The 24,304-nt window shown below is 42.4% G+C and overlaps 1 protein-coding gene across 4 annotated transcripts; it reads right to left on the bottom strand.

Annotated features, from left to right (window-relative positions):
- Positions 1 to 10,610: 10,610 nt before the first annotated feature.
- MORF4L2 (mortality factor 4 like 2) lies at positions 10,611 to 23,196 on the bottom strand. 4 transcript variants are annotated; one of them, XM_022563869.3, is made up of 4 exons: positions 23,144 to 23,196; positions 20,309 to 20,397; positions 13,542 to 13,645; positions 10,611 to 12,179 (listed from the first exon to the last, which is right to left on the bottom strand). In XM_022563869.3, exon 4 carries the CDS (start codon positions 12,153 to 12,155, stop codon positions 11,289 to 11,291), a length of 867 nt encoding a protein of 288 aa, XP_022419577.1. In that variant the 5' UTR covers positions 12,156 to 12,179; positions 13,542 to 13,645; positions 20,309 to 20,397; positions 23,144 to 23,196; the 3' UTR covers positions 10,611 to 11,288. The 4 variants fall into 4 exon arrangements, with proteins under 4 accessions (XP_022419577.1, XP_022419578.1, XP_089760371.1 ...); XM_022563870.3 differs by lacking the exon at positions 23,144 to 23,196 and adding an exon at positions 21,821 to 21,942; XM_089904245.1 differs by lacking the exon at positions 23,144 to 23,196 and adding an exon at positions 21,559 to 21,810.
- Positions 23,197 to 24,304: the final 1,108 nt, after the last annotated feature.

The following is a 24,304-nucleotide window of genomic DNA, read 5'->3' as shown; positions in this document are numbered from 1 at the left end:
ATCTACCTCTTGCTTCCCAAATGACAATAGATAGCTCTTTTCTATTTTCTAATGGTAAACAGGACATAGGCTGATAGTAATAATGGTAATGATAATAATAACTACAAGGCACAGAACTGACAAATGTTAAAAAGAACTAGTAAAAATCTCTCTCTCACTCCCATCCTTATTTCCTGAACCCCATTTCAGTGCCTGGACAGGACTGCAAGGGAAATGGTAGACCTTCGGGTCTTGGGGGAGGGGAGGTGGAGAATCTAGGGAGCAGGGGGGCGGGGGAAGGAGACACAGATCGACTAACCGCCAGGGGCTGATCCTCTCTGATAATCTGAGAAAGGCGCATAGAAATTCCAAGGAGATGATACACTTTTCCAGTTTCTGGCCAAGGCTGAAAAGATTGTCAAGTGGGGCGGGGAGGAACAACCCGGCTCCTGCTGCAGTGCTGTTGGGAGAGTTAATTGGGGACCTGAACTCACTGTTAACATGGGCCTCGCTGGACAAAGGGCTGACGTGAACTTCAGTCACTGTGTAGTCTGAGTCCTCTTTCCCCCGCCTGAGCACCATCTCCCTCTTACCTTGGAGGCAGGCGAGCGCTCTTCTGGACACTAGACCAGAGGAAGTGACTACCACCTGCCGGGGATCTGAGCAGGTTTGAAAGAGCAGAGGCTATCCGAAGGCGACAGCGAACACCATTGCGGGTCCGGGACTGCATTGCCTATGCTCCTTTCCCGCCCCTGCTCCGGTCCATTTTGGGGCAAAAAAAATGGTGGGCTTGGGGGAGGGATCTGGGAAGGGGGCGGCGGTCACGTTTGAGTACCAGCTCCCTATTGCATTGAAAGCAGGCTGGCCTCTGGCCCAGAAAAAGAGGAGGAGGAGGAAAACACCAGGGTTCCCTGGAAGTGGAAGTGCCGGTGGGAGCCACCTGCAAACCACTGGAAAGGAAAGGGGTGTGGGGGGTGGAGTGGGAAGCGGACCCCGTATTGCAGTTTTCACCCCACATCCACGCCTTCTATCCATTTTGATTCAGTAAATGGTGGGCAATGGGAATGCTGGGGAGGTGGGCGGGAACCCTGCGTGGGTGCAAGCATCCTATTGCGGAGGATGTGGGCGGGTCGAGGGAAAGATGGAGAGAGGTAAGCACCCCGGATACCTGCAGATGGGTGTGAGAGTGGCTGGTGCCTGTAGCCCTCAGGGGCGGGGGCGGGCAGACATGGAAGCGAATCCTTTTCAGGACTGTATTCCCCATACTCTTGCCCTGCCGCGCGCGCACGTGTGTGTGCGTGTGCGTGTGCGTGTGCGTGCGTGCGCGTGCGTGTGTGTGTGTGTGTGATTAGGGGAGTTGACGGAGCTCTCGAAAGGAGTGCTGTGCATTCTTTTTTCCATTCCTGTCTTGTAGGGAAAACATGGACTTTTTTCAAAAGAAAATTCCTAACATGCCACACTAGAAGTTTAGCAATATCTGTGTGGAGTTCTGGATTTTTAATTTTTCCTTTTTGTTTGCGTCTTCTGTTTTTCCAAGCACCTGGGTAACAAATACTATTATAAGGTTAAAAAAATTAAAAAGTATAAAATTCAAAAGGATTTGTCAAATCAGCTGATAATTGAGTAGTTCTCTCCTATCATCACTAATCCATGTCTGTCCCCCAATATATTTTTGTCACAAAATATGTATTTTAACGTTTCACAGGTGATTCTATTGCATCCTAAACTTTGAGAGCCATCGCTGTTTGTCAGGTTAGGCTAAGCCTATGCTGGGGTAACAACCCTCAAAGTTCAGCAGCTTAACATAGTAAAGGTTTAGTTTTAGCACGCAATAAGTGCCCAACAAGTGTTGGTGAAGGTCAGGGGTGAGGGGGCTCTGCTTCCTATCTGTCAGGGACCCCAGCTGACAGAGGCTCCACAGCCTGGAACATCGCTGGTCACTGTGGCAAAGGGAGAGTGTCATAGAAATCGCTTATTCTTCTAAAGTCACTGTAGTCTAGAAGTAACATAAGTCACTGCTCTGCACAGCTGACTGGCCAAAACTAGTAACGTAGCCTCACCTAATGGCAAGGGGCTGAGGGTGCTATGGGACTAGGAAGCATGGTTTTGTGTGTGCAGAGGCAGTATATACTATAAAGTGAGAAAAATAAACTAAAAGAAAATATTCATAGAAATTCCAGGGGGAGTGCCTTTTTAAAGCACTAAAACAAAAAATTGAAAATTGTAAAGAAAAAGTGACAAGTATAATTAAGTTTCTATGGAGCAAAGTAAGAATGAATGTACCCTTGGCTTTTTGTTTTCTCAGTGGTGTTATTTTGGGGGAATCTTCAGATCATTCTTTAAGGTTATGGTAGCCTAATGGATGCTGATTAGGCTGGATTCTGGCTGGAGTGATGAGGGTTCCAGCAACTCACTTGCCAGTTCTATAGGACAGGATGAATCTAGCCCGCTGGGTGCTCTGAGGCATGACACTGGGGCAGGATGTGGAAAGGCTCCCCCAAGGCACACTCTCCAGGGTGGTCTGACTTTGGTTTCTCTTCTCCAGTCTGAGCAGGCACCAGACTTCTTCTAGGTTGATGGCCAGGCTGTCCTGGACATACACACCAGGAGGACAACGACTGTCCCATTGCAGGTCAGAGCACTTTGCCTCTCTTTCCTTTTCCCTGTCTCTTTTGGGGAACCTTTTATAGGGGAGGAGATAAAGCCCAAGGATTCCCAAGTGGAAACATTGGTCTGAACAGTCTTTGAGCAAACAGATGTCTGACCTGGCTGGGCCTGACCAGGTAACTTGGGGCTGAAGCAGAAGGGGCTGGCCCTTCTGTCAGAGTCCAGTGAAGTAGCCCCCCTGAAATGGGGTTAGACCTCAGACACGACCTCACCCATCCCTCTCCCACTCACGTTGCTCAGATTCCCAGAAGGGCCTCAGATGTTCCCTGGCCTGTTTGGGTGGTTCTGTGGTGACTTTAGGTGTGTGTGTGCCTGGTGCGGCGCTTCTGATGCCTGCGTCAGCCCAGGCCCAGAGGCACGGGAGCCCCCAGGTAAAGGGAGCTTCAAAGGCATGTGGTCTCACAGCTCAGGAGAAAAGGGGTGGCACCTCCTGTGTGAACACCCCTATGCACTGCAGGCCTAGCCCACGACTTGGAGGTCAGGGTAGTCAGACTGTGGATTCGTATGAAGATGTTTTGGAGGCGTTGATGTTGGAGGGTCAGCAACATCCAGAGCCTGGTTCTCTGGCCCCCTCACCACTTCCCTGCCCGCGCAGAAGGCTGATATCCCCATCACATGCCCAAGAAGCTACTTGCCTGGCCAACTCCAGAGCAGAAAGCATTGAGGGTCCAGGACCCTGGAGAGAGCTGTCTGCTAAGCAGGATGCCCAAGCCCTTGGGAGACAGTGCCTGGGAGTGGGAGCCCCTCTGGTGAGGCAGGGTAGAGGGATCAGGTTCAGGGTTCTTGCAAAACACTCAGGTGCCAGAAGGTATGTGGATGACTGCCAGGAAAAAGTCACCGGGTCTGTGGTGGCCATGGAGTCACATAGCTCAGATATTTCCTCAAAAGAACCTTTGGATCTCCCCTGACATTCACACTAAGGCCCCATTTTACCCAGATTGCTCCCATAGCCTAACTGAGCTCAGTTGGGCAGCCAGAGCCAGGCCGTTTCTACTCTTTGGATTCCCTTAATCTTTGCCTGTCCTCCGCACTGGCCTGGTACAGACATTCTTTTTTTAAAAATAAATTTATTTATTTATTTATGGTTGCGTTGGGTCTTCCTTGCTGCACACGGGCTTTCTCTAGTTGCAGCAAACGGGGCCTATTTGCTGTGGCATGTGGGCTTCTCATTGTAGTAGCTTCTCTTGTTGCGGTGGCTTCTCTTGTTGTAGAGCACGGGCTCTAGGCTCATGGGCTTCAGTAGTTGTGGCATGTGGGCTCAGTAGTTGTGGCTCATGGGCTCTAGAGCACAGGCTCAGTAGTTGTGGCACATGGGCTTAGTTGCTCTGCGGCATGTGGGATCTTCCCGGATCAGGGCTCGAACCCGTGTCCCCTGCATTGGTGGGCAGATTCTTAACCACTTCGCCACCAGGGAAGTCCCCAGACTTTCTTATTGCACCACAGTCTGAGGCTCTTCCTGCCTAGTCTGCCTTCCTTCCCTCTCTTCTTTCACAGGTGTGAGATGTGCATCACAGTCTGAAGGCTTTCCCCATGTCTTCCAGGTCCTTCCTCTTTTATTTTTCGTAAGTGCTCCCCCAATAAATCTCTAATGTTGCCTAATCTTGTCTTGGCATTTGCTTCTAGGAAGGCCTGAACTGGTACATAGGCTCAGGGTACTTTCACAGATGAGAGCTCACGTTTCACATTTCTCAATAGCTGTACTGTTTTTCAGAGAGGCAGGGTAGTATAGTAGTTAAGAGCCTGACTAACTGGGTTCAAGTCCCAGGTCTATTATTTTTAGCTGTGTGTCCTTGGCCTCTGTGCCCCCTTTCTAAAACTGAGATAATCACATTACTTCCTGTTAGGATTGTTGTGAGGTTTATATGAATGATTTTTATACAGACCACTTAGTATCTCACATATATTAAATAATATCAGCTATTTTACCATCTTTGGTAGATGAAGGCAGAAGAGGGGAAGGATCTTACCAGGTCCTGTAGCTATTGATGAGCTTGGGTCTGGAACTCTCAGTCTTAAGGTTCTACAGCTCTAAGTACATATGCTTTATTGATTTTTAACCTAGAAGCTAAAATTAAGGTTTAGGAAAACACATGAACCAGTTAAATGGCATGATGATTGTGACTCCTACCTTCAACTCCATTGGGTGAGTAACTCCCAAAGTGAGAATGGTATGATAATATTGTCCCTTTTCCTATATTGTATCCATCAGACAACTTATTCTGGAATACAGAAATGGCACTGAAGACCATAACTGTGATCCCTCTTCTTGTTGTTACATTTACCAAATACTCTTTATGGTAGAGTGTGTCACAGGCATATTTTTCAAGGAAGGGAAGAGGCAGAGTGGGAAGGGAACTAACACTTTCATGAGTGCTCACTAAGGGCCAGATGCAGTGTTTGGTGTTTTGGGTTGATTCTCTCTTTAATCCCCATAACAGTCCTGTGAGGTAGGTAGCAGTATTTCCCTTACATGAAGAAGAAACAACTCCGAGAGGTTAGGTGTATTTTCCAAGGCCCTTAATCTAGTAAATTATAGAGTTTATATTCTAACCTAGGTTTTGTTATACCGCAAAGCCCATACCCTACCTTTTAAAATTTTTTAAACGTTAGATGGTGACCTTCCAGGACTGGGGGATTTATTGGTTTAAATTTGCATGACAGCATGTTAAATTTGAGTTTTCTCATAAGCAACCAAGATATAATAGATATGAAATTCTAAAACCAGGTTTTCAAAGGAAATAACCAAGCAGCTCTAAAACTTAAAAGGATTAAAAGGTTTAAGAGAGAGGAGATATGGAGAAAGAATTTTTTTGAGGATTTCTTTGGAGTGGGCTTCCAAGGGGGAAGAGTTCTGGTGCTTTGCCCTTTACCCCAAGGCTTTAACTGGACCCCTTGAAGCTTGATATGTAGCTCCTGGAGTTTGGAGGCACAGTGAAATGGGATCTGACTCCAGCATAAGAAATCTGATGGGCTAGAGAATGGGGAGGATAGGGAAAGAGAAGAAACCCAGCACATCCCTTCCCCACAAAGTGGGAGCCCCACCAGAAGTTGGTGCTAGCTAAGGGAGGAGAGATTTAACTCTGAATCGAGTTCAAAGGCTCCTTTATTATTTGGGACTAGGGGTTCTAATCACTGAAATGAGGCTCAAGTTGTGATTTAAAGTGACTGTAGAGCTCTTTGGAGTGAGCTACAAAGCTATGGGGCCTGGGAAAAACTTTTGCTACACTAGCTTTCTTTTGACTAGTATTTGCCTGGTATATATTTTTCCATCTTTTTATTTTGAATTTTTCTGGATAATTTTAAGAGTATCTCTGAGAAAAAGCATGGAACTGGATTCTGTGCCTGGAAAATAAATCCAATCTGAGGTTTTATTCCTGTTGAGTTTAATCCGTGTATCTTTATTTTGATTATTGGCATACTGTAGCTACACTTATTTCTACCTTCCTACTTTGTGTTTTCTGTTTATAATGTTTGTTCTTTTTTGTTTGTTTTTGTTTTTGTTTTGCAGTACGCAGGCCTCTCACTGTTGTGGCCTCTCCCGTTGCGGAGCACAGGCTCCGGACGCGCAGGTTCCGGACGCGCAGGCTCAGCGGCCATGGCTCACGGGCCCAGCTGCTCCGTGGCATGTAGGATCTTCCCGGACCGGGGCACGAACCTGTGTGCCCTGCATCGGCAGGCGGACTCTCAACCACTGCGCCACCAGGGAAGCCCTATAATGTTTGTTCTATGCATCCTTCCCCTCCTCTCCTTTCCTGCCTTCTGCTGGACCAATGGAGTTTTCTTTGGAATTTTGGTATTTACACATTCTGTTCTTTTAAATTAATTTATTTTTGGCTGCGTTGGGTCTTTGTCACTGCGCGTGGGCTTTCTCTAGCTGCAGCGAGCTGGGGCTACTCTTCCTTGCGGTGCGTGAGCTTCTCATTGTGGTGGCTTCTGTTGCAGAGCACGGGCTCTAGGTGCACAGGCTTCAGTAGTTGTGGCTCATGGGCTCTAGAGCGCAGGCTCAGTAGTTGTGGCACACGGGCTTAGTTGCTCCGCGGCATGTGGGATCTTCCCCAGACCAGGGCTCAAACCTGTGTCCCCTGCACTGGCAGGCAGATTCTTAACCACTGCATACCAGGGAAGCCCCTCTATTTTTAATCTTTTAGTGCTTGTCCTAAGATTTTTCTAAATTGATTATCTAACTTTTTAAATTTTTATTTATTTATTTTGGCTGTGCTGCGCGACTTGCAGGATCTTTTTTCCCCGACTAGGGATGGAACCCAGGCCCTTGGCAGCGAAACTGCAGAGTCCCAACTACTGGACTGCCAGGGAATTCTAACTTTGTATTTTTAAACAATCTAAACTGTCTCCAACTTCTATGCTCCTCCTTATTTAGACTTCTACATTTTGAAAGGTCTTTCAAAATATATATATATACAGCTTCTGATAACTGGCATTTCTATAAGCAAGCAAACTGTTAACTATTATTATTATTATAGTTCACAATTCATGATGTGTTTTAAAATATATTATCTCCTTTGATTCTAGTAAAAGCTCAGCTATATGTTACTTCATAATGAATTAGGAAGAAAAGAAAGAAGAGGAAACACCTGAAGAGAAAAGAGCTCTTCAATTCTTTTTTTTTTTTTTGCGGCACGCGGGCCTCTCACTGTTGTGGCCTCTCCTGTTGCGAGGCACAGGCTCCAGACACGCAGGCTCAGCGGCCATGGCTCACAGGCCCAGCCGCTCCGCGGCATGTGGTATCTTCCTGGACTGGGGCATGAACCCGTGTCCCCTGCATCGGCAGGCGGACTCTCAACCACTGTGCCACCAGGGAAGCCCTAAGAGCTCTTCAATTCTTAATGATATCTTTAAAAACTCTTAAGTCTGGGGAGCTCAGGTTGAGAACCACGGATCTTAGAAATATATTATTCACCCTTTTCTTTTGGGAAGTGAAAGAGGAGAGAGAATTATCATTTTTGAAAGTTTATTCTGTACCATAAAATTTTCTTAGGCAAGATAAGGCTTATATTTAATGGCTACCTTCTTTACTTTCTAGGTGTTTTATGGGTGTCATGAGAGTTATTTCACAACCTGCTTCCGTTGTTAAATCTACATACATCCTCCTGAATGGAAAACGACTTATTTTTCTTGTTAATGATATTGCTGAAAATAATAAATAACAATTATAACAGCATTTATTATGGAACCACCATGTTAGCTAGGTGCTGAATCTGATGCGGTAAATATATTCTCAAAACCACCCTTCAGTTTCAGAAGGGAAGCCTTTAGTCATTTAGATGGCTAGATGAAACTACATCACCTGTGTAGTTTAAGAATAGAGAAACTTGCTAAATCAACAGAGATTTGGGTAATAATTTGGATATACTTATTATAATTGCCTTCTTTTTTTTAATCAGTAGGATAGCCTGGTTTAGGTCCTAATAAAGCACTTTAGGCCTCTCCTGAATATTCCTAAGGTGTTGCTTTAAAAAAATGACACAAGAAGAAATCAGCTAAAATAAAAAGAAACTACCTACGAACCTAACTGGAAAATACTGGATTATTAGTCATTGAGATATTAACTTGTGTATTGTGTTCTTATATTTTTTCTCTCCTCCCATTTTCCGCAGAGATCCATGAGAGGGAGGTTTATAGCAGAGCTGGAGGTGAAAGCTGCTTGAAGCCAGTGCCTTTTATATTTTGAAAAGGACTATATGCCTTGACAAAATCAAGCATGGTTTCCCTAGATGGGAATGGAGGGCATTTGAAGGCAGCAAGAGAAAAGAGGTCAGGGTTTATGGGTCCTTCCAGTAGCAGAGACATGTTTTTCCATATTAGGCCCCAAGGAAGACTCTGTGGTGGGCTCAGAGAAGCTGGGCACCTAGCCTTACTAAAGATCCCCCTACCCAGAGGGTTGACGGAAGCAGCAGGGACAAGGGATCTGAAGATACCAGGCCAATTCAGTAAAGGAGCACCTCATTCCTAACCAGTGTGGACAGACATCTGATGTCAGTGGGAACCTCTTCAGGCTTTGATGCGACCATAAAATGTTTGTGTAAGTAATAAAGATGGGGGATCCTCAATAATAACTGAAGTGGCTATCCCACCAACATGCTACGGTTGGATCTCAGGGTCATATTTATGTTCATTTAGAGGCAATGTGATTTTTAGAAATGTGATGTTTTAAAATGTGATATTTCTAACATGTTCAAGCATGTGAGCTAACATCCATTTGTTTACTAGGCCTCCAGTTCAATGGATAAATGGCCTTGTTAAGAATCCCGCTAGTTGGCCAAGGCCCTAGGTCCCAAAGAGGACATAATAATTCTAAGAATATATGGCAAAGTGTGAACAATGGTTATTTCAGGTATGTGTGTGCTAGAAATCTCATTTGCTCTACCCCCACCAATCTACTTTTCCTCCCTGCTGTGTCCCCCAAGCTTACCAATATAGATATATCATAGGTCTTCTTTGCCCTTTGGTTTCCAATATGGCCAAAGGGAAATACCCAGCAGGAGATAAAAAGCAGGGAAGAGTGAGGTCAGGTATACCACCCCAGCCCCTCTTCCTGGATTCTGCCGTCTTTGAGGTTTCTATGAGCTAATTGCACCCTGAAGATTCCAGCTGCTATCAGGTGGCCCTTTCCACACAGCTGTCTACCATTCTAGTAATTCCCCCTCCCCTCCCCCCTCCCACTGCTCCTATTTTCTCCCCTCACCCTGCTCCTTCTCTCACCCCTGCTCCCACTCCTCCCCAGCTCCTACTCCACAGTCTCCCACACTCCCTCCTCCTGCTCCCTCCCTCACCCTGTTCTCTCCTCTCCTACTCTTCCTTGTCTAGATGTAGTAACACCATTACAGGCTGAATTGAGTCACCTCTAAATTCATGTTAAAGTCCTACCCACTCCCCCCCAGTACCTCAGAATGTGACTGTATCTGGAGATAGAGTCTTTATAGAGGTAACTAAGTTAAAATGAGATCATTAGGGTGGGCCCTAATCCAATATGACTGGTCTTATAAGAGGAGATTAGGAGGACACAGATAGGTACAGAGGAAAAGACCATGTGAAGTCACAGGGAGGAGGCAGCCATCTACAAGTCAAGGAGAGAGGCCTCAGAAGAAACCAACCCTGCCAACACCCTGATCTTAAGACTTCTGGCCTCCGAAACTATGAGAAAATAAATTTTTGTTGTTTAAGTCACCCAGTCTGTGGGTGACTCCTCTGCTGACAACTTGGGAAAAAATTCTCTATTAAACTCCTCAAATCATCCATTTTGGGTCCCATTTATTTCCTGCTGGGACCCTGACAGATCCAGTGGCATTATATGTGATTCTTATGCTCATATTTGTTCTTAGTGTATTTTCCAAAATTTCTGCAGTAACCATGGAATATTTTTTCACTAAAGAAGTAAAAAAACACTGTCATGAAGCAAAACTTGGTTTGACTAGGGAATTTTCATGTAAGATGGATTTATAATCATAGGCGTCCAACACCATCGCTCTTCTCCACAGACACCCTACTCTAGGATTCTCAATCTTTATGTCCAAGGGATTATAAAAGCATAGGGAACATGCCATCAATGCTGGAGCCTGGAAAGCTGCCATCCTTGGCCCCAAATCTACAAGTATTTCTGATACAATACTGAAGGTGGCTGCCCATGCTCCCCCTGGTGGGAAAGAGCAAAGGTCTGCATAAGTATAAGGGGCTGTTATAGTACCCATTAAATATCCTATTATAGCAGCCTAACTCACAGAGGCAAGCAGCATGGGAGCAAAAGTGGCTCTTACAAGCAGCACTAGGAAGCAATCCCACCCTGAGAAGCCACACAGAGGGGAGATGAGGGAGACTGGCCGGACAGGGTACACACCTGGCTGCCCCACCCAATAAAAGGAATTCTTTCACTAGGGGTCAGAACTCTCTCCTTTAATACCACCTAGATCTTTCCTGAGCCTGCTGACTTCTCAGCCTCAGTAACATTAAAGGCACACTGCAAATTTCTTGCTTTGAAATTTAGAAACAAATTTTATTTAAGATCTGAAATACAATTCCTAAAATATCAACTTCTCCAGAAAACCGTGGCTACACAATAATGCATTGCCTCTATCATGTTAGAACGTGCATTAGACTCAAATACAAAAACCATGAAACAAACCACCATCCTTCAACAATTTGAGCAAAGATAGAATGCCTAAGGAACAACATAGATGGACTTGCAGAGGATGGGCTGTTTTACTTCAAGCACCATAAAAAAAAGAGCACAAATGCATGGGTTTTCGGGTATATACATTAAGTTGAACCTTTGGCACTAGGAATCAGGGCATTTTTTTCACGTAGCATTAACACATATTAGAAAACTGTGTAGTGTCAAAGGGATAGAACCACCAGCATTCAAGCAATGTTGTCAACTAGGCAATAAAATGTTCTACTGAATGTTTCTTCTTTGTCTAATTACTGCGTACACTGGTAGCAACTTTGAAATGAGAAAAGGAGCTTGCACTCCTTTTATTTTCTGTTTAGAACAAAACAGAAAACAAACTGAAACATAAGCCCTGTTATACATTAACAATTTTAAAGAACATCAATTATACAAGAAAAAGACTAAGAACAAAAAGAGTGTTTACAGATACCAGACATAACAGTGAGTGGTCAGTAGACCCTCACAGGGCTTTGCGGTGGTACTCAGCAGAAGCCACTTTATAATCACTGGCAGTAAAGAGAGACGCAGCATTCTTTGCCAGATACTTTAGGAAATCATGCAAATAGCCCAACAATAATGCAAGGCTCTTCTCATCAAGGGGCGTGTATGCCAACATCGCTCCAATTCTTACAAATAATCTCAGTAGGTGTGGCGCCCCATAAACCTGGGACATCGGTGCATCAGGGTGAGCCAAGAGGATTTCGGCATACTGGGGCCTCTCAAATTTGTAGAGCAGCTGAGTGCCCAACATCACATTGAAATACTCTTTTATTCCTGCCACAACTTCATTAACTGCATACTCCTTATTATCAACATTTCCCTGTGATTTCTTGCAATTAGCATACTCTTCCAGAATGGCATCTACATTTTTCTTAGCAGGGAGTTGAAACAGCTGCTTCTGCCTGGTAACTAAGTCCCAGTCCTCCACAAGCCATGGTTTTAATTCTTCTGGAATCTTCACTTTAACTTCCATTCTATTCTTAAATGCCTCCTCACTTTCAACAGTGGGGTCTGCCCGGGCCCTTTTCTTCCGAGGTGGCTGAGGTGCTTCGCTGGTGCTGCCACCATCTCCGTTCCCAGGGGTCTTCTGTTTGTTCTTTCTTGTCTTCCTCACGGACCCTGAAGGGGGGTTCTCTGCAGAGCGACCCCCCCATCTGCCTGGGAGTGCTGCTTCCAGATTCTTCTGCTGGGGACCAGCTGTCTTCTTTCCCGAGGAGGCCCCTCTCATCTTACTTCTCTGCATGTTGCTTCTAGTTGGTTTTTTGAAGTTGTCTTCGTCTGCAGATTGTTGTCCACGAGTTTGAGAACCCTGCTTTCTGGAACTCATTCAACCCTGTTTTTATTCCAACCACTGTAATATATAAAGTATTTTACTTGGTTGTTTTCTATGGTGACCTTTAACACACCGTACTTCCTAAAAACCTATCAAAGCACAACACACGCTACTCTCTTGGAATTTGGATTTCAAATCCTATTTCAGGGCCAACGAATTAACTGTAAGTGACTTACTACCTCTTCTCTCTCTTTGATCCTCACTACCACCCACCCACTACTCTCAGCCCACCCAATTACTCATCAGACCTGCCCATAAATTAGCTTTTCAATGCCACTCAAAAGACAGGAATATAATTTTAGCAAAAAAATGAATTAAACTACAAAAGGCAGTGGAACTGAAACTCAAGACTTCTGAACAGGAAAATGACAAGATGAAAGAAACAAGAAAGATTAACTTAGGTGGCTGGAGGCAAAATGAGTAACAGCAAAGGTTTTTCTGTAAGTCCAGTAGGCCTGAACTAAGCCGATGACAGAGTCAAGAGAAACTGAATATAGAACTTGGTAAATGAAGGAGAGGGAGGAGTCAAAGGTGCCTCCACAGTTTTAAGCCTGAGTAATTAATGAATTAATAAAAGCACTAATTTTTAATGGTTAGTTTGGAATCAGCCATAAAATAATAGGAAATAGGGTAATTCATCCATTCAGTTAGTCATCATACATTACTGCTTATCTGCTTCTGGACATGTACTATGCTAGGCGCTAGGGATTCGAATATCTAAAGTGACAATTATAAAACAACAAGGTTACTAAAGTGATAGTTATAGGCACAGAATATTTTCGGAGCAAACAAGAAATGCTACCGAATACCACTTTCACCAATAGCTTGTTGGAGGAGATAATAAATTGGTGAGGGATAAAGTCAGTGATGACTGCCAGGGTTTTGAGAATGGGTGATTAGGTCATAGTATTATCACCAAATGAGACTGCATCTAGAGGAGGAGGAAATGGATTAGAGAGGAAAGAAGTTCAGTACTAGATGCAGTTAAGTGTGAGGTATGGAGTTAAACAAATGACTTTAAAGCTTAGGTGAGAGGTCAAAACCAGAAATGGAGATTTGAGAGTAATCATCATATAGCTGGTAGTAGAAGAAAAACTGAACCAAGTACAGAATTCTGGAAAAACCTAAGAAACAATGGTATTTAAGGGGTGAGGAGAGAGAGAGAGAGAGAGAGAGAACAAATAAAACAAAAAGGTCAGAGCAGCCATATGAGAATTAGAAGAATGTTATTTTGGAAGCCAAAGTAGTTGAGAGTTTCAAGAAGGAAAAGAGATAATCTACACTGTAAAATGCAGCAGAGAGGGTTAGTGAGATAAAGATGGAAAAACAGTGTTCTGTGATTCTTATGGTATGACAGATTAAACAAGTCCTTTGACTTACGTAATCCTCTTCCTTCTTTCCCTTCCAAAAACTCCTAGTGTTTTCCCAGATGGAATCTTACAGATCTTCTGGGATGTCTGGAGAGATGAGGTGGGAGACACAACCTAGAAAGGAAAGCAGACATCAGCAATGAAGATAAACTTTTCTGAAATACTGGGGAAAATAATCTAATTTAAAAACATGTGGTTTACAATTGTGATATCAAAGAAAATACATGAGTTCTGCTGTTAGACATACTTCTACTTCAGTAAGGCTCTGCCATTTATGGGTTGTGAGGCTCTGGGCAAGATATGTAAGCTCTCTTAGCCTGTTTTTTCATCTATGGAATGTAGCAAATTACCCCTAGCCTTCACAGGTTCTTGTTAAGAATTTCATAAATATGATGTGGCTGAAAAGCTAGCACGGTACCTTGCAGGAGTACCTGCATATGTGAACATGGATACAAGGATGTTCACTGCAGTGGTGTTTGTAATACTAAAGAACTGGAAACAAATATTCTTCAACAGGGAAATGGTAATAGAAATTATTATGTATGCACACCATGGAAGAACATTCAAATGAATTAAGCAGAGATCCATGTACTGACATGGAAAGATGTTCAATTATACACTATTAGGTAAATAGGCAAGTTGCATAATAATGTGTATAAGAGGATCCCAGAGATAGCACAAGTGGAGAAATAACAATATTTTAGAAAGTTTTTATGAACAGTGAGGTCCAATTTCTATGTTTTACACTGATGTGTATAAAAATACATAGGAAAGTTGGGAATTCCCTGGTGGTCCAGTGGTTAAGACTCCGCGCTTGCAATGCAAGGGGCCCGGGTTCGATCCCTGGTCAGTGAACTAGATCCCACATGCCCCAACTAAGAGCCTGCATGCCGCAACTAAAAAGATCCCGCACGCTGCAACTAAGACCCAGTGCAGCCAAATAAACAAATAAATATTAAAAAAATACACAGGAAAGTAACTAGATGAATAAACACACCATTAAAGCCAGGGTAACCTCGGGGAAAGAAAGAGATATGATGGTAGACAAGCCTTAAACCAGGTTTCTCTGGTAACAATTTTAACCCACAGAAAAAAAGCCCTTTTGCCAATTGCTAGCCCCTAAGATTATGTGGGCTGGTGTCAGGGAATCCCTGAAGAGATGAGGTGAGAAATGCCAGAAAACTAGAGCTGTGAATCAGGGAAGTCAGTTATTGGCAGAGAGGCCTGGGTTCTATCACTAAGCAAATGATATCCTCTGACAGAACACAAAGCTCTCAGCAGAAATCAGAGCAAAGGTGCTCCTCAGAGAGCATCAAGATCTGTGAATACAGACACTGACCCTCTGGGAATCAGAAACTTTCTGGCTGAGAGGGATATATAGACACATCCTGTGAAGGATCAGAGAGTGGCTGGTGTTTCATGGCGTTATATTGTAAGCTACCAAGCTTACAAAGTGTTTCTAAAAAAAAATTTGTGACTGGGACAGATGGGACGCAGTATGTGAGGATATCAGAGAATTTAGTTAAGTTATATAGGTGAAATCCAGAAAACCTACCTGGGGGCTAATAATGGGCAGACCTTCCACAAAACAAGGGTATAGTTAAAATAGCAACTAAAGAAAGCAGGATGACCCAGTGCCAGCCAGACTGTAAAACACACAGAAGTAGAGCCAGGCTGCATAGGAACTCTTTTGGAAGTCACACTGGTCATCAGCAATTCCTTAGTGAGGAACTTGAGAATGATCCCTGAACCTACTGTATATCCTTGGCATTGATTACATATATTGATGCACGAGAAAATTACAACAAGGAATTCTACCTGGCTCTCATTAAGTGGGGGAGTTTCATCTTTCTCTACAAATTCTATTTTTCATATAAAGTCCCAAGTTGAACGAATTACCTGACATGGTACAGAAAAATACCCACATGAGTCAAGATTTTTGCCCAGACCTAATAAAGCCAGGGAAGCAGCCTTTCTGAGAATTGTCTCAGTACCTTTATTTTCATCTGAGTATCCTACAGATCAAGCAACTATTACTACCTGGAGTAGGAAGCCAAATATCAAACGGAGGGAAGACCCATCCTTTTGATGTCTGGCTCCTACTTGTAATACAAATTTATGGTTTCATTAGGTCACTGTACTTTGTACCTCCCTTCCTAGCTTACATTATTCCATGGCTTGGTGGCAGACGTGCTGTGCATATTCATTAAAAACGTTAGCACTATATATTGCTTTGAGCTGTTTTAAACTTCAAATCTGCCAGTTTTTGCCTTTATTAACATCGTTTACTGCCTTTGTATACCCACTCTTAACTCCAGTCATGCTTCCTCCCTTCATCTCCCTCATCTAAATATCACGAAAGTCCCATTTCCTCTTTAAGTTTCCTAACTACTCTAGCCCACCTTTCACTCCCATCGCCAGTATCATGTTAGTACTCCACAGCTTAGTATTTAAATGTTTCATGTGTTAGTTTTGCTTATGGAACTACATCATTAACCTCCATTTGCCACAGGCCTTGTGTAATATGTATCTTGTGCTTTTTGCAGTAGCACTTAGGTCCCTGGTGGGTATGGTATACATTAGTGAATCGGTGAGGAGGTGATTCAACACATGGGGAAAATGGAAGCACAAATTAGGGACGACAGTCATCAAATATTTTTCCACTTGTTCCCTACAGGTCAGCTCTAGGGTATGCCAGATATTGAGAAAACACATCCGTATGTTTGCCTTAGTTTTCTATCTTCAATTTCTGTGTAAATACTCCGAGGTAACCTCATCCTGGTATTAAATCAGATTTTCACTTAAAAAAACTTGCTATTACAACGGATCATTTCCCCACGTTAGTAAGGTTATAATATACATACATCTTGAGAGCTGTAGGAGATCCACCAAATGGGCATACTTTAACTTACTTAGCCACCCCCTTTCTGGAAAGTGACCCTCCCCCTCAATCTATCCTGTAAGTAAAGTATCTTTTGCCCTCATTATTCCTTTAAGATTCCCAGATGCAGATTTAGTAGGTTAAGAGGTAATATGTTGCCAAATTACTTTCCCCACAAGTTGTACCAATTTTCAACCTCACAACTCTGGTCGGCACCGGCTATCCAGCACTGTAAATCTGATAAGGAAAATGGGTGCATCTACTCAGCTTGTATTTATTAGTGGTTTTGACATTTAAAAAATGTGTTCCCTGGCCAGTTATATTTTACTTGTCCTCTACCCATTCATTTTGAGTTGGTTCTTAATGAGTTTAACATTTACAGTTGTTTATCAATTGTCATATTGGGCAAATATTTCCCCTAGTTTAGTGTCTGATAAGATTAAGATTTGTATGATGAAATATGTGGTTTTTCCTTCCATTAAGCTTAAAGATTAAGATGACATTTTAATGGATTTGTTCATATTTTAATTCCTTAATCCACCCAGAAATTATTTAAATTGTGAACTGAAAATCTATATTCCTCCTGCCTGAGTAATTAATTTTGTTGTAGTATTTGAGTAATAGTTCCTTTACGTAATTATAAATACCAGAATATATAAAGATGTGGGCATTCTCCCCTTACCACCTCCCCTCCCCACCTCAATCCCAGAATGAGTGCGTATGCTTTCAAATCTTTTTATGTACACATTCACACAAAAACCTACCTTTAAAACTAAATGTGTCTGTTCATATTGTGAATATGTATCATGCATTTACTTGATTTGTCTTGACAAATGTGAGATACATATTGCTCCCCACCTTTTCTCACTTTATCACGGCCATCTATATCCACACATACCTAGCTCATTCTTTTTAATATCTGCATCATTCTATAATCTCCACATAATGTAATTTAACCAGCCCCATATAAATGAACATTTAGGTTGTTTCCAATACTTCATTACTATAGAAATGGTGTAACAGACATCAGTGTACAGACATATTAGCATGTTAGGTAATTATTCAGGACATTCTCAGCAGTGGAACTGCTCAAAGGATCTGCTTATTTACAACTTTGATGACATAGAGGCAAATTAATTTGTAAAGAGATGTTTTAATTTGTACTTCCAGCAAAAACGTTAAAGTTCATTCACCCACACCTTCAGTAACACTGGATAAACATCTTTTTGGGAAAAAAATTGGGGGGTCAAATCTAGTATGTAGTAAGAGGTTTTTATTTGCATTTGTGTGATACGGAGCATACCTTCAGACATTCATATGTATCTTTTTCTTATGTAAATATTTATCCTCATTTCTACTAGGTTGTTTTGCCTCTTTTATTGACTTCTAATAATTAAATACTAAGGTTTTTTGGTATGTTGGAAATATTTTTTCCAAACTGTCATTTTTCTTCTAAGTGGGTCTCTCTGTGTGTATAAGAAACACAAATGTGTCAACAACCTTTTCCTTTGTGAACTTTGGCATGTCATGCCGGGGGAAAATGCTCCCAAATCAGTATTCTAAATGATTTCCTATATTATTTCTCAGTATTTTTATAGTTTCTTCCAAATATACAGCTAATTTTTCCTAGTATTAATTATTAGAGCCTATCCTTTCCCCACTGATTTGAATTGCTTATTTATAACATTCTAAATTCCTAGAGTTCTACGGGTCTTTTAAGGTACTCTCTTCCCAATGATTTTTGATTATTCAATTTTTAAAGGTATCACTGTTTCTAGGTCATCTGTTCTGTCACAGTGATGTCTGTTCTCACACCAGTATCAACACTGGTTTAATCATTATAGTTTAAAGACATAAATATTGCCCTGGAATAACACTTGTACATGGGTACCAAGGATGTTTGATGCAGTATAATTTGAAACAGCAAAACACTGGAGTCAACCTAGAGGACTATCAATAGTGATTTGGCAAAACAAAACGTGGTTTATCCATTACATGGACTATAATGCTAGTTAAAGGAATGCCACTGTGAATGGAATCAGAACTCTATGAATGGACGTGAAGACATCCAAGACAATTTGTTGAATAAAAATAAGTTGCAAAACAATACCTATAATGTGACACCATATTTATGTAAAAGAAAACACAAAACAATATTTTATATGTATCCATATACATTTTTAAAACAGGTACATAATTAGAGATCTCGAAGGAAATAGAACTGATAATAGTGGTTAACTCTGGGGAGAGTAACAGAATTGGAGGTATGAGAAAAGGAGACCTGGGCCTACTCTGTAATATTTTAGCTTTTTACGTTACAAGGAGACTGATTCACATGATCAATTATGTGACTAAAGATTTATACTAAAATACACATATTTAAAATTCATAATGATTTTCTGATGTATTCTTATCCATGGTTCTAACACACAGCTAGACTTTTCAGTTAATTATCATTGTATGTCGTATACTTTGTAGGCATTCCATTTGAACTGGTTTCCTTCCCCCCTTCTAGGTTCTGCCCATCCTCAGAGGCCCTGGTCAAGGTCCTTTTCCTCCTTGAGGCTTTCTCCATTTCAGGCTACCTTGACCCTTGTCTTCTCTGAGCTGCTACTGGCCTAACAGTACACCTCCCTCCCTTTCACCTTTAATCATTCTCCAAATGGCCTCCCGTAAAGGGGTTCTGTGCCTACCCATCTGTTGCATCTTTCCCACCAGGAAAGTGCCCTTCTCTGCAACCTAGCTTTCAGAAGAACAAAAAGTAAAAAGGAAAATATCGTGACTCCATGGGAAAATAAAGCTGTCAAGAGACTGAAAAACCTTCCTTCATCTCCTCATGCAAGTGATGGGCCATTCAGGAATACAGACTCCAAATGCTGACATTTTTGTGTATGAATGTGTCACAAGTGAGTGTGAACAGTATCTCCAACAGTTTGTTGGAATAAACCTTTAAATGCATATACACCAGTCAGTTACATTTACATCAATTCTGGATCTTGGAATACTTCCTTTATGTTTAACAGATATTTTTTGAGTCTGAGACAAAAGAGGAATGATATAAAAGTTGTTAGCAGACTGAATATGGTTATGATTTGCTAGTTAAAATTATAGCTCCTGGAAATTCCCTTATAAATAAATACGATCAACATACTCAATATCTTTCTATATTGTTAGGGTAAGTCAGAAGTTATAATTTCAGAATTCAGTTCTAGTAGTAACTGCTGCTTCTGGAAAATCAGGAGAGAAACCAACAATATCATTATTATTATTTTTTACAACTCCAAAAAGGTATCCACTGCTTTTATTAACATGTGTGTGCACATGTGCACGTGTGTGTAAAACAGGATGAAGCAGAAGGACTAAGAGTCATAATTATTAAATCAAACACTTATATGTGCCAAACAATGTCCTGTAATTTTACATGTAATTCCCTCAACAATCCAATGAAGTAGGAACTGTTATTATCTTTATTTTACATATGAGGAAATTTAGAGACAAAGTGAGTAAGTATCTTGCCCAGGATCACACAATAAGTGGCAGAGACAGGATTTATATTCAGGAAGTCAGTATTTGCTCTTAACCACTAAATTATGCTGCATATGGGATGCCACAAAGTAAAAAAAAAAAAAAAAAAAAAAAGATGTATGGAGCTAACTAGAGGGGATCAATTACAGTATCTTTTATCAAGGAATGTAAAATTATACAGCCCTCTGTTGTTTAGGCACTTTCTATATTGGAAGCACAAATGGACTTAGCTCCATCCTTCCCTTCTTATAAATGTAGAGTGCTTTCCTAGACAGGCGCTTATTAATCCTCAAAATATTCCTGGACAGTTAGGAAGGTTATGTGGAATTATCTTGTTTGCAAACTGAGGCCAGGAGAAGGGAGGCACTTACCCAAGACTCTGTAATTAGGGATGTTCTGCAATCAGGATCAGATCTTCTGATCCTCACTATTCAGCAAACTTAGTTTTTCTGATGGTAGCCTAGAAGGTCAAACAAGGGGACAGGAAAGGACATAAAATAAAAAGATATGAGATGAACGTTTTCTTTTCCATCAATGCATTTTATCACACACAAAGGACACCAAAGCTGATAAATAATGTACAAGTGTTTTTTTCCTTTCTTGTGGTTACATTTTCAAATTTACCTTATTGTACATTTACCCTGATTTTTGATAAAGTAATTTGTTTTTGCTTTTTTAAAGTACTTTTTATTAAGGATAATTTCAAATGGATAAAAATGTAGGGGGAATAATATTATAAACCTATGCGAATGTATAATCCAGCTTCAACAATTACCAACTGAAGGCCATCTTGTTTTATCTATAACCCCACCCACTGCTCCCCCCCACTCCGTTTTTTTCAAGCTCACTGAAGAGCTGACTTTCTGTATTTTATTATGGAAATTTTCAAACATATACCAAGGTAGACAGAATAATATAAGGAATCCCATATGGCCATCACTCAGCTTAAACGATTAACTTAGGGCCAATTTTGTTTCATCTATACCCCTCCCCACTTCCCCCTACCGCTGATCTTATTTTGAAGCAAATCCTAGATATCAACGTATTTTGAAGCCAATCCGAGACATTTTATTATTTAATCCATATTTTCGTATATTATCTCTACAAGCTAAAGACAATTTGAAAACATAACCACAATACCATTACAACGTCTAAAACATCGTCATTAATTCCTTAAAAAACATCAAATATCGAATCCGTCTTCAAAATTTCCCGATGCGTGTTAAACATTTATTTTTTTATAGTTGGTGTGTCCGAATCAGGATCCAAACAAGGCCTACTCCTCGCATGCGGTTCACCTCCAGCTCGCTCTCATTCTCCATCTCTCCCCACCCCCAAGCCGCTTTTTTTTTTAAACTTTTCAATATGGAAAATTCCAATCCCCGCTATTTTGAGGTAATTCCCAAATAAATTATTTCATCGGTAAAGATTGATACGTCTCTCTTATATCTCGAATTTCTTCTAGGGAAGGGGGTGATGGGCAGGAAAAGCACTGTAATGAACGACTTTACATAATTTTATGTTTTTTCTCATTCTATTACCCGGGTTTTTCTCTCCACAATAATAGCTACTATCTTCCGGAGCCAGGCTTCGTATTAAGTTATTATACGTACTATATTACCTCGCTTTCGTATATTACACGCACTAATATACAGCACACGCCTCGGAGGCACACGTCTCTGAGGTAGATACTATTATTATCACCACTTTACAAACATGGAAACCGAGACGCAGAAAGAACAGCAGCCAGCCCAAGCTGGGCGTTGGCGAGTAGGAATTTGAATCTAGCTCTGCCAGATTGTAAAGCCATTAGTTAATCTTGTCTATATACGCGACGATAAGAGGAAATCGTCAACCCTTTCTCCCCACCCCCACCCCGAAACCTGAAACGAGAATCCAGCTCTTTCCAGCAGCCGACGTGTGATCACTGCCGACCCTCCAACCGCCATAGTAAAGCCAGGTTTCTCTGGCAACTGATATCCATAGGCAGACACGTCACCCTGGAGGCGGGTTTATGCCCTCCAGCCAGTCACAATCGTCTTGTCTAAGTTTTAGAATGTTCTATAACCAAATGATTGGACGAAGCCCACCACGTCAACAATGACACTTCGCCGCAGTAAAGGCGGGTGCTAGCAGCCTGCTTCTTCACGGGTAAGGCTTGAAGCAAACCAGTCACCTTCCTCCTTTAGTGCGGACTCTGGCCAATGACGTTCGCCCTCTTAGGTCCTTAGCCCGCCCTCCAAAAGCGCGACAGGAGTTGGGTCATAAGTCTATAGGGCAGGGTGTTCACGTGGCCTACTTTCACGACCCAGAGTTCCCCAGACCAGAGGGGTTTTTTTTGTTTTTTTTTTCCTGCAGGGAGGCATTATGGGTTTTTTTTTCCACTGGGAAAGGAAGTGTCTACGTGGCCTGCGGAAACAGGATGGGCGGAAATGAGCTAAGGTTCCCGCGAGTGGGGAAGCGCTAGGTCAAATCTGGGGCCACGCCCCCGAACCTGTTGCACAACTCTTGGAGGAAAAAAAATAAGGTAGAGTGGGGGTTTTGATGTGTGTGCGAGTTGGGGTGCGGGGGGGCTCTGCGGGCGCGCAGTGTCAGGGCGTCTGCGCGCAGGCGAGCCCACGTGGCCTTGGGCTTGGCGTGTGTGTGAACGCCAGGCCTCGTGGCGCTGGAGGTAGCTTGTGTGCGCAGGCGTGCGCCCCTAGCGTTGGGGCCGGTGTGTGTCCCGAAGCGGGTGCATGTGCGTGTGTGCGCGCGTAGGTGCGCGCGCTCAACGGATCGTTTTCTACTTTTGTGTATGTTTGAAAATTATTCTCAGGAAAAGGAGAATTAAGTAATTAAGGCAAGGCGACCGTAACTGAGATAAAGGGTCTTAGCTAGAAATATTTCGGTGTCCCCAGTCGATTTAATTTTAGATCCTAAAAATACACTTTCTTCCCACGTCTTTCTCCACGTGAACATCCTGTTCTAAACCGTAGCCCTCCAGCGGTGAAGAGCCAAACCCTCCCATTCTCATATTAGCAATTACAAGAAGCAGCTTCTTTGCTGTTCCCTAATAGCCTTTCCCCCCAACCCCCGCTCCCTCCGCCCTCCCCTCTTCAAGTTGCTTCCAATTCTCCTGGCACAATTTTCTGCTGAGAATATCTATATACGACAGACTTCCCCTCCACTAGGGACTCCGAATTTCTGTGGGGGTGAGGTTCTCTTACCTTTTTGTCCTGCTCTCCACGCAGAGTGCTCTTCAGGCAAGTACGCACTCTTAATTTTCCAGAAAGTTCTCTGGGTGAGGTTTATACCTTTTGAGTTTGCCACTAGATGCCGCCAAATTCCAGCAAAGGATTGGCTGTTTGGTCCCTGGAATTATGGGATCCCCCCCTTTTCTGATTTGTTGAACTCTCCAATCTATAGAGCTCGTCTATATCTTTCATTGCTAGGGAAAAATCAAATTAACTTCTGTTACTAGCCCTACAAGGCAGGGGGCTATGGCCCTTGATTCAAACGTTTTACCTCATTTCTTTCCTTCTTTCCTCCTTAAAAAAATCCTCCCCCCATCTCTCTCTTCTTTCCTACTTGCCTTTTGTTGGTGGGGGGGGATCAGAAGTGATAAATGACCCCAGGCACTAATGCTGATGAGATTCTAACCCTTTCTGTGGGGTTAAGATCTTCTCTTCAAATGCTGCCCCCCAACAAAGGGAAAATATAGATGGCTGTTTTGTCAGTAAAGATGTTTCTCTTTATTGGACTTGGACCCTGGTATTGAAAAGTGATCTTTTTACTTTTGAAATTACGATTAGATATGTGTGTTTTCACCCTATTTTCTGTAGTGGTCCTGTTAAACTATTATGTTTTTGGAGTCAGAGGCCTAATTTTATTTTTTTGTTTTTGTTTTTGTATTTGTTTTGCGGTACGCGGGCCTCTCACTGTTGTGGCCTCTCCTGTTGCGGAGCACAGGCTCCGGACGCGCAGGCTCAGCGGCCATGGCTCACTGGCCCAGCCACTCCGCGGCACGTGGGATCCTCCCGGACCGGGGCACAAGCCCGTGTGCCCTGCATCGGCAGGCGGACTGTCAACCACTGCGCCACCAGGGAAGCCCAGAGGCCTAATTTTAAACCCCATTCCACACTTACTAGTTCTGAGAACCTGGGATTAATGTTCTGTGATCCTCAGTTTTTTTCATGCTTTCTATATTTTAGATGGTGTGTCATATCATTCACATGGATATTCTTTTATTCTTCACAAAATCCTTATTAGATGCATACTAATAAATGAACCTCAAACAACAAAAGTTATACCTCTTTCAGTTATAGATCTTACACATGTGTGCATGCATGCATGTGTGTGCTCATGAACACACACACACACAAGCACAC

Source organism: Delphinapterus leucas, chromosome X, assembly GCF_059928025.1.
Source record: "Delphinapterus leucas isolate spDelLeu-1000000601 "Yukka" chromosome X, BTC_Dleu_Yukka2, whole genome shotgun sequence".
Classification (NCBI taxonomy): Eukaryota; Metazoa; Chordata; class Mammalia; order Artiodactyla; family Monodontidae; genus Delphinapterus; species Delphinapterus leucas.
This window is presented reverse-complemented; position numbering and strand designations above follow the sequence as displayed.

Excerpts from the sequence above, each read along its gene's own strand:
- MORF4L2 (XM_022563869.3), bottom strand. The coding sequence starts at position 12,155 with ATGAGTTCCAGAAAGCAGGGTTCTCAAACTCGTGGACAACAATCTGCA.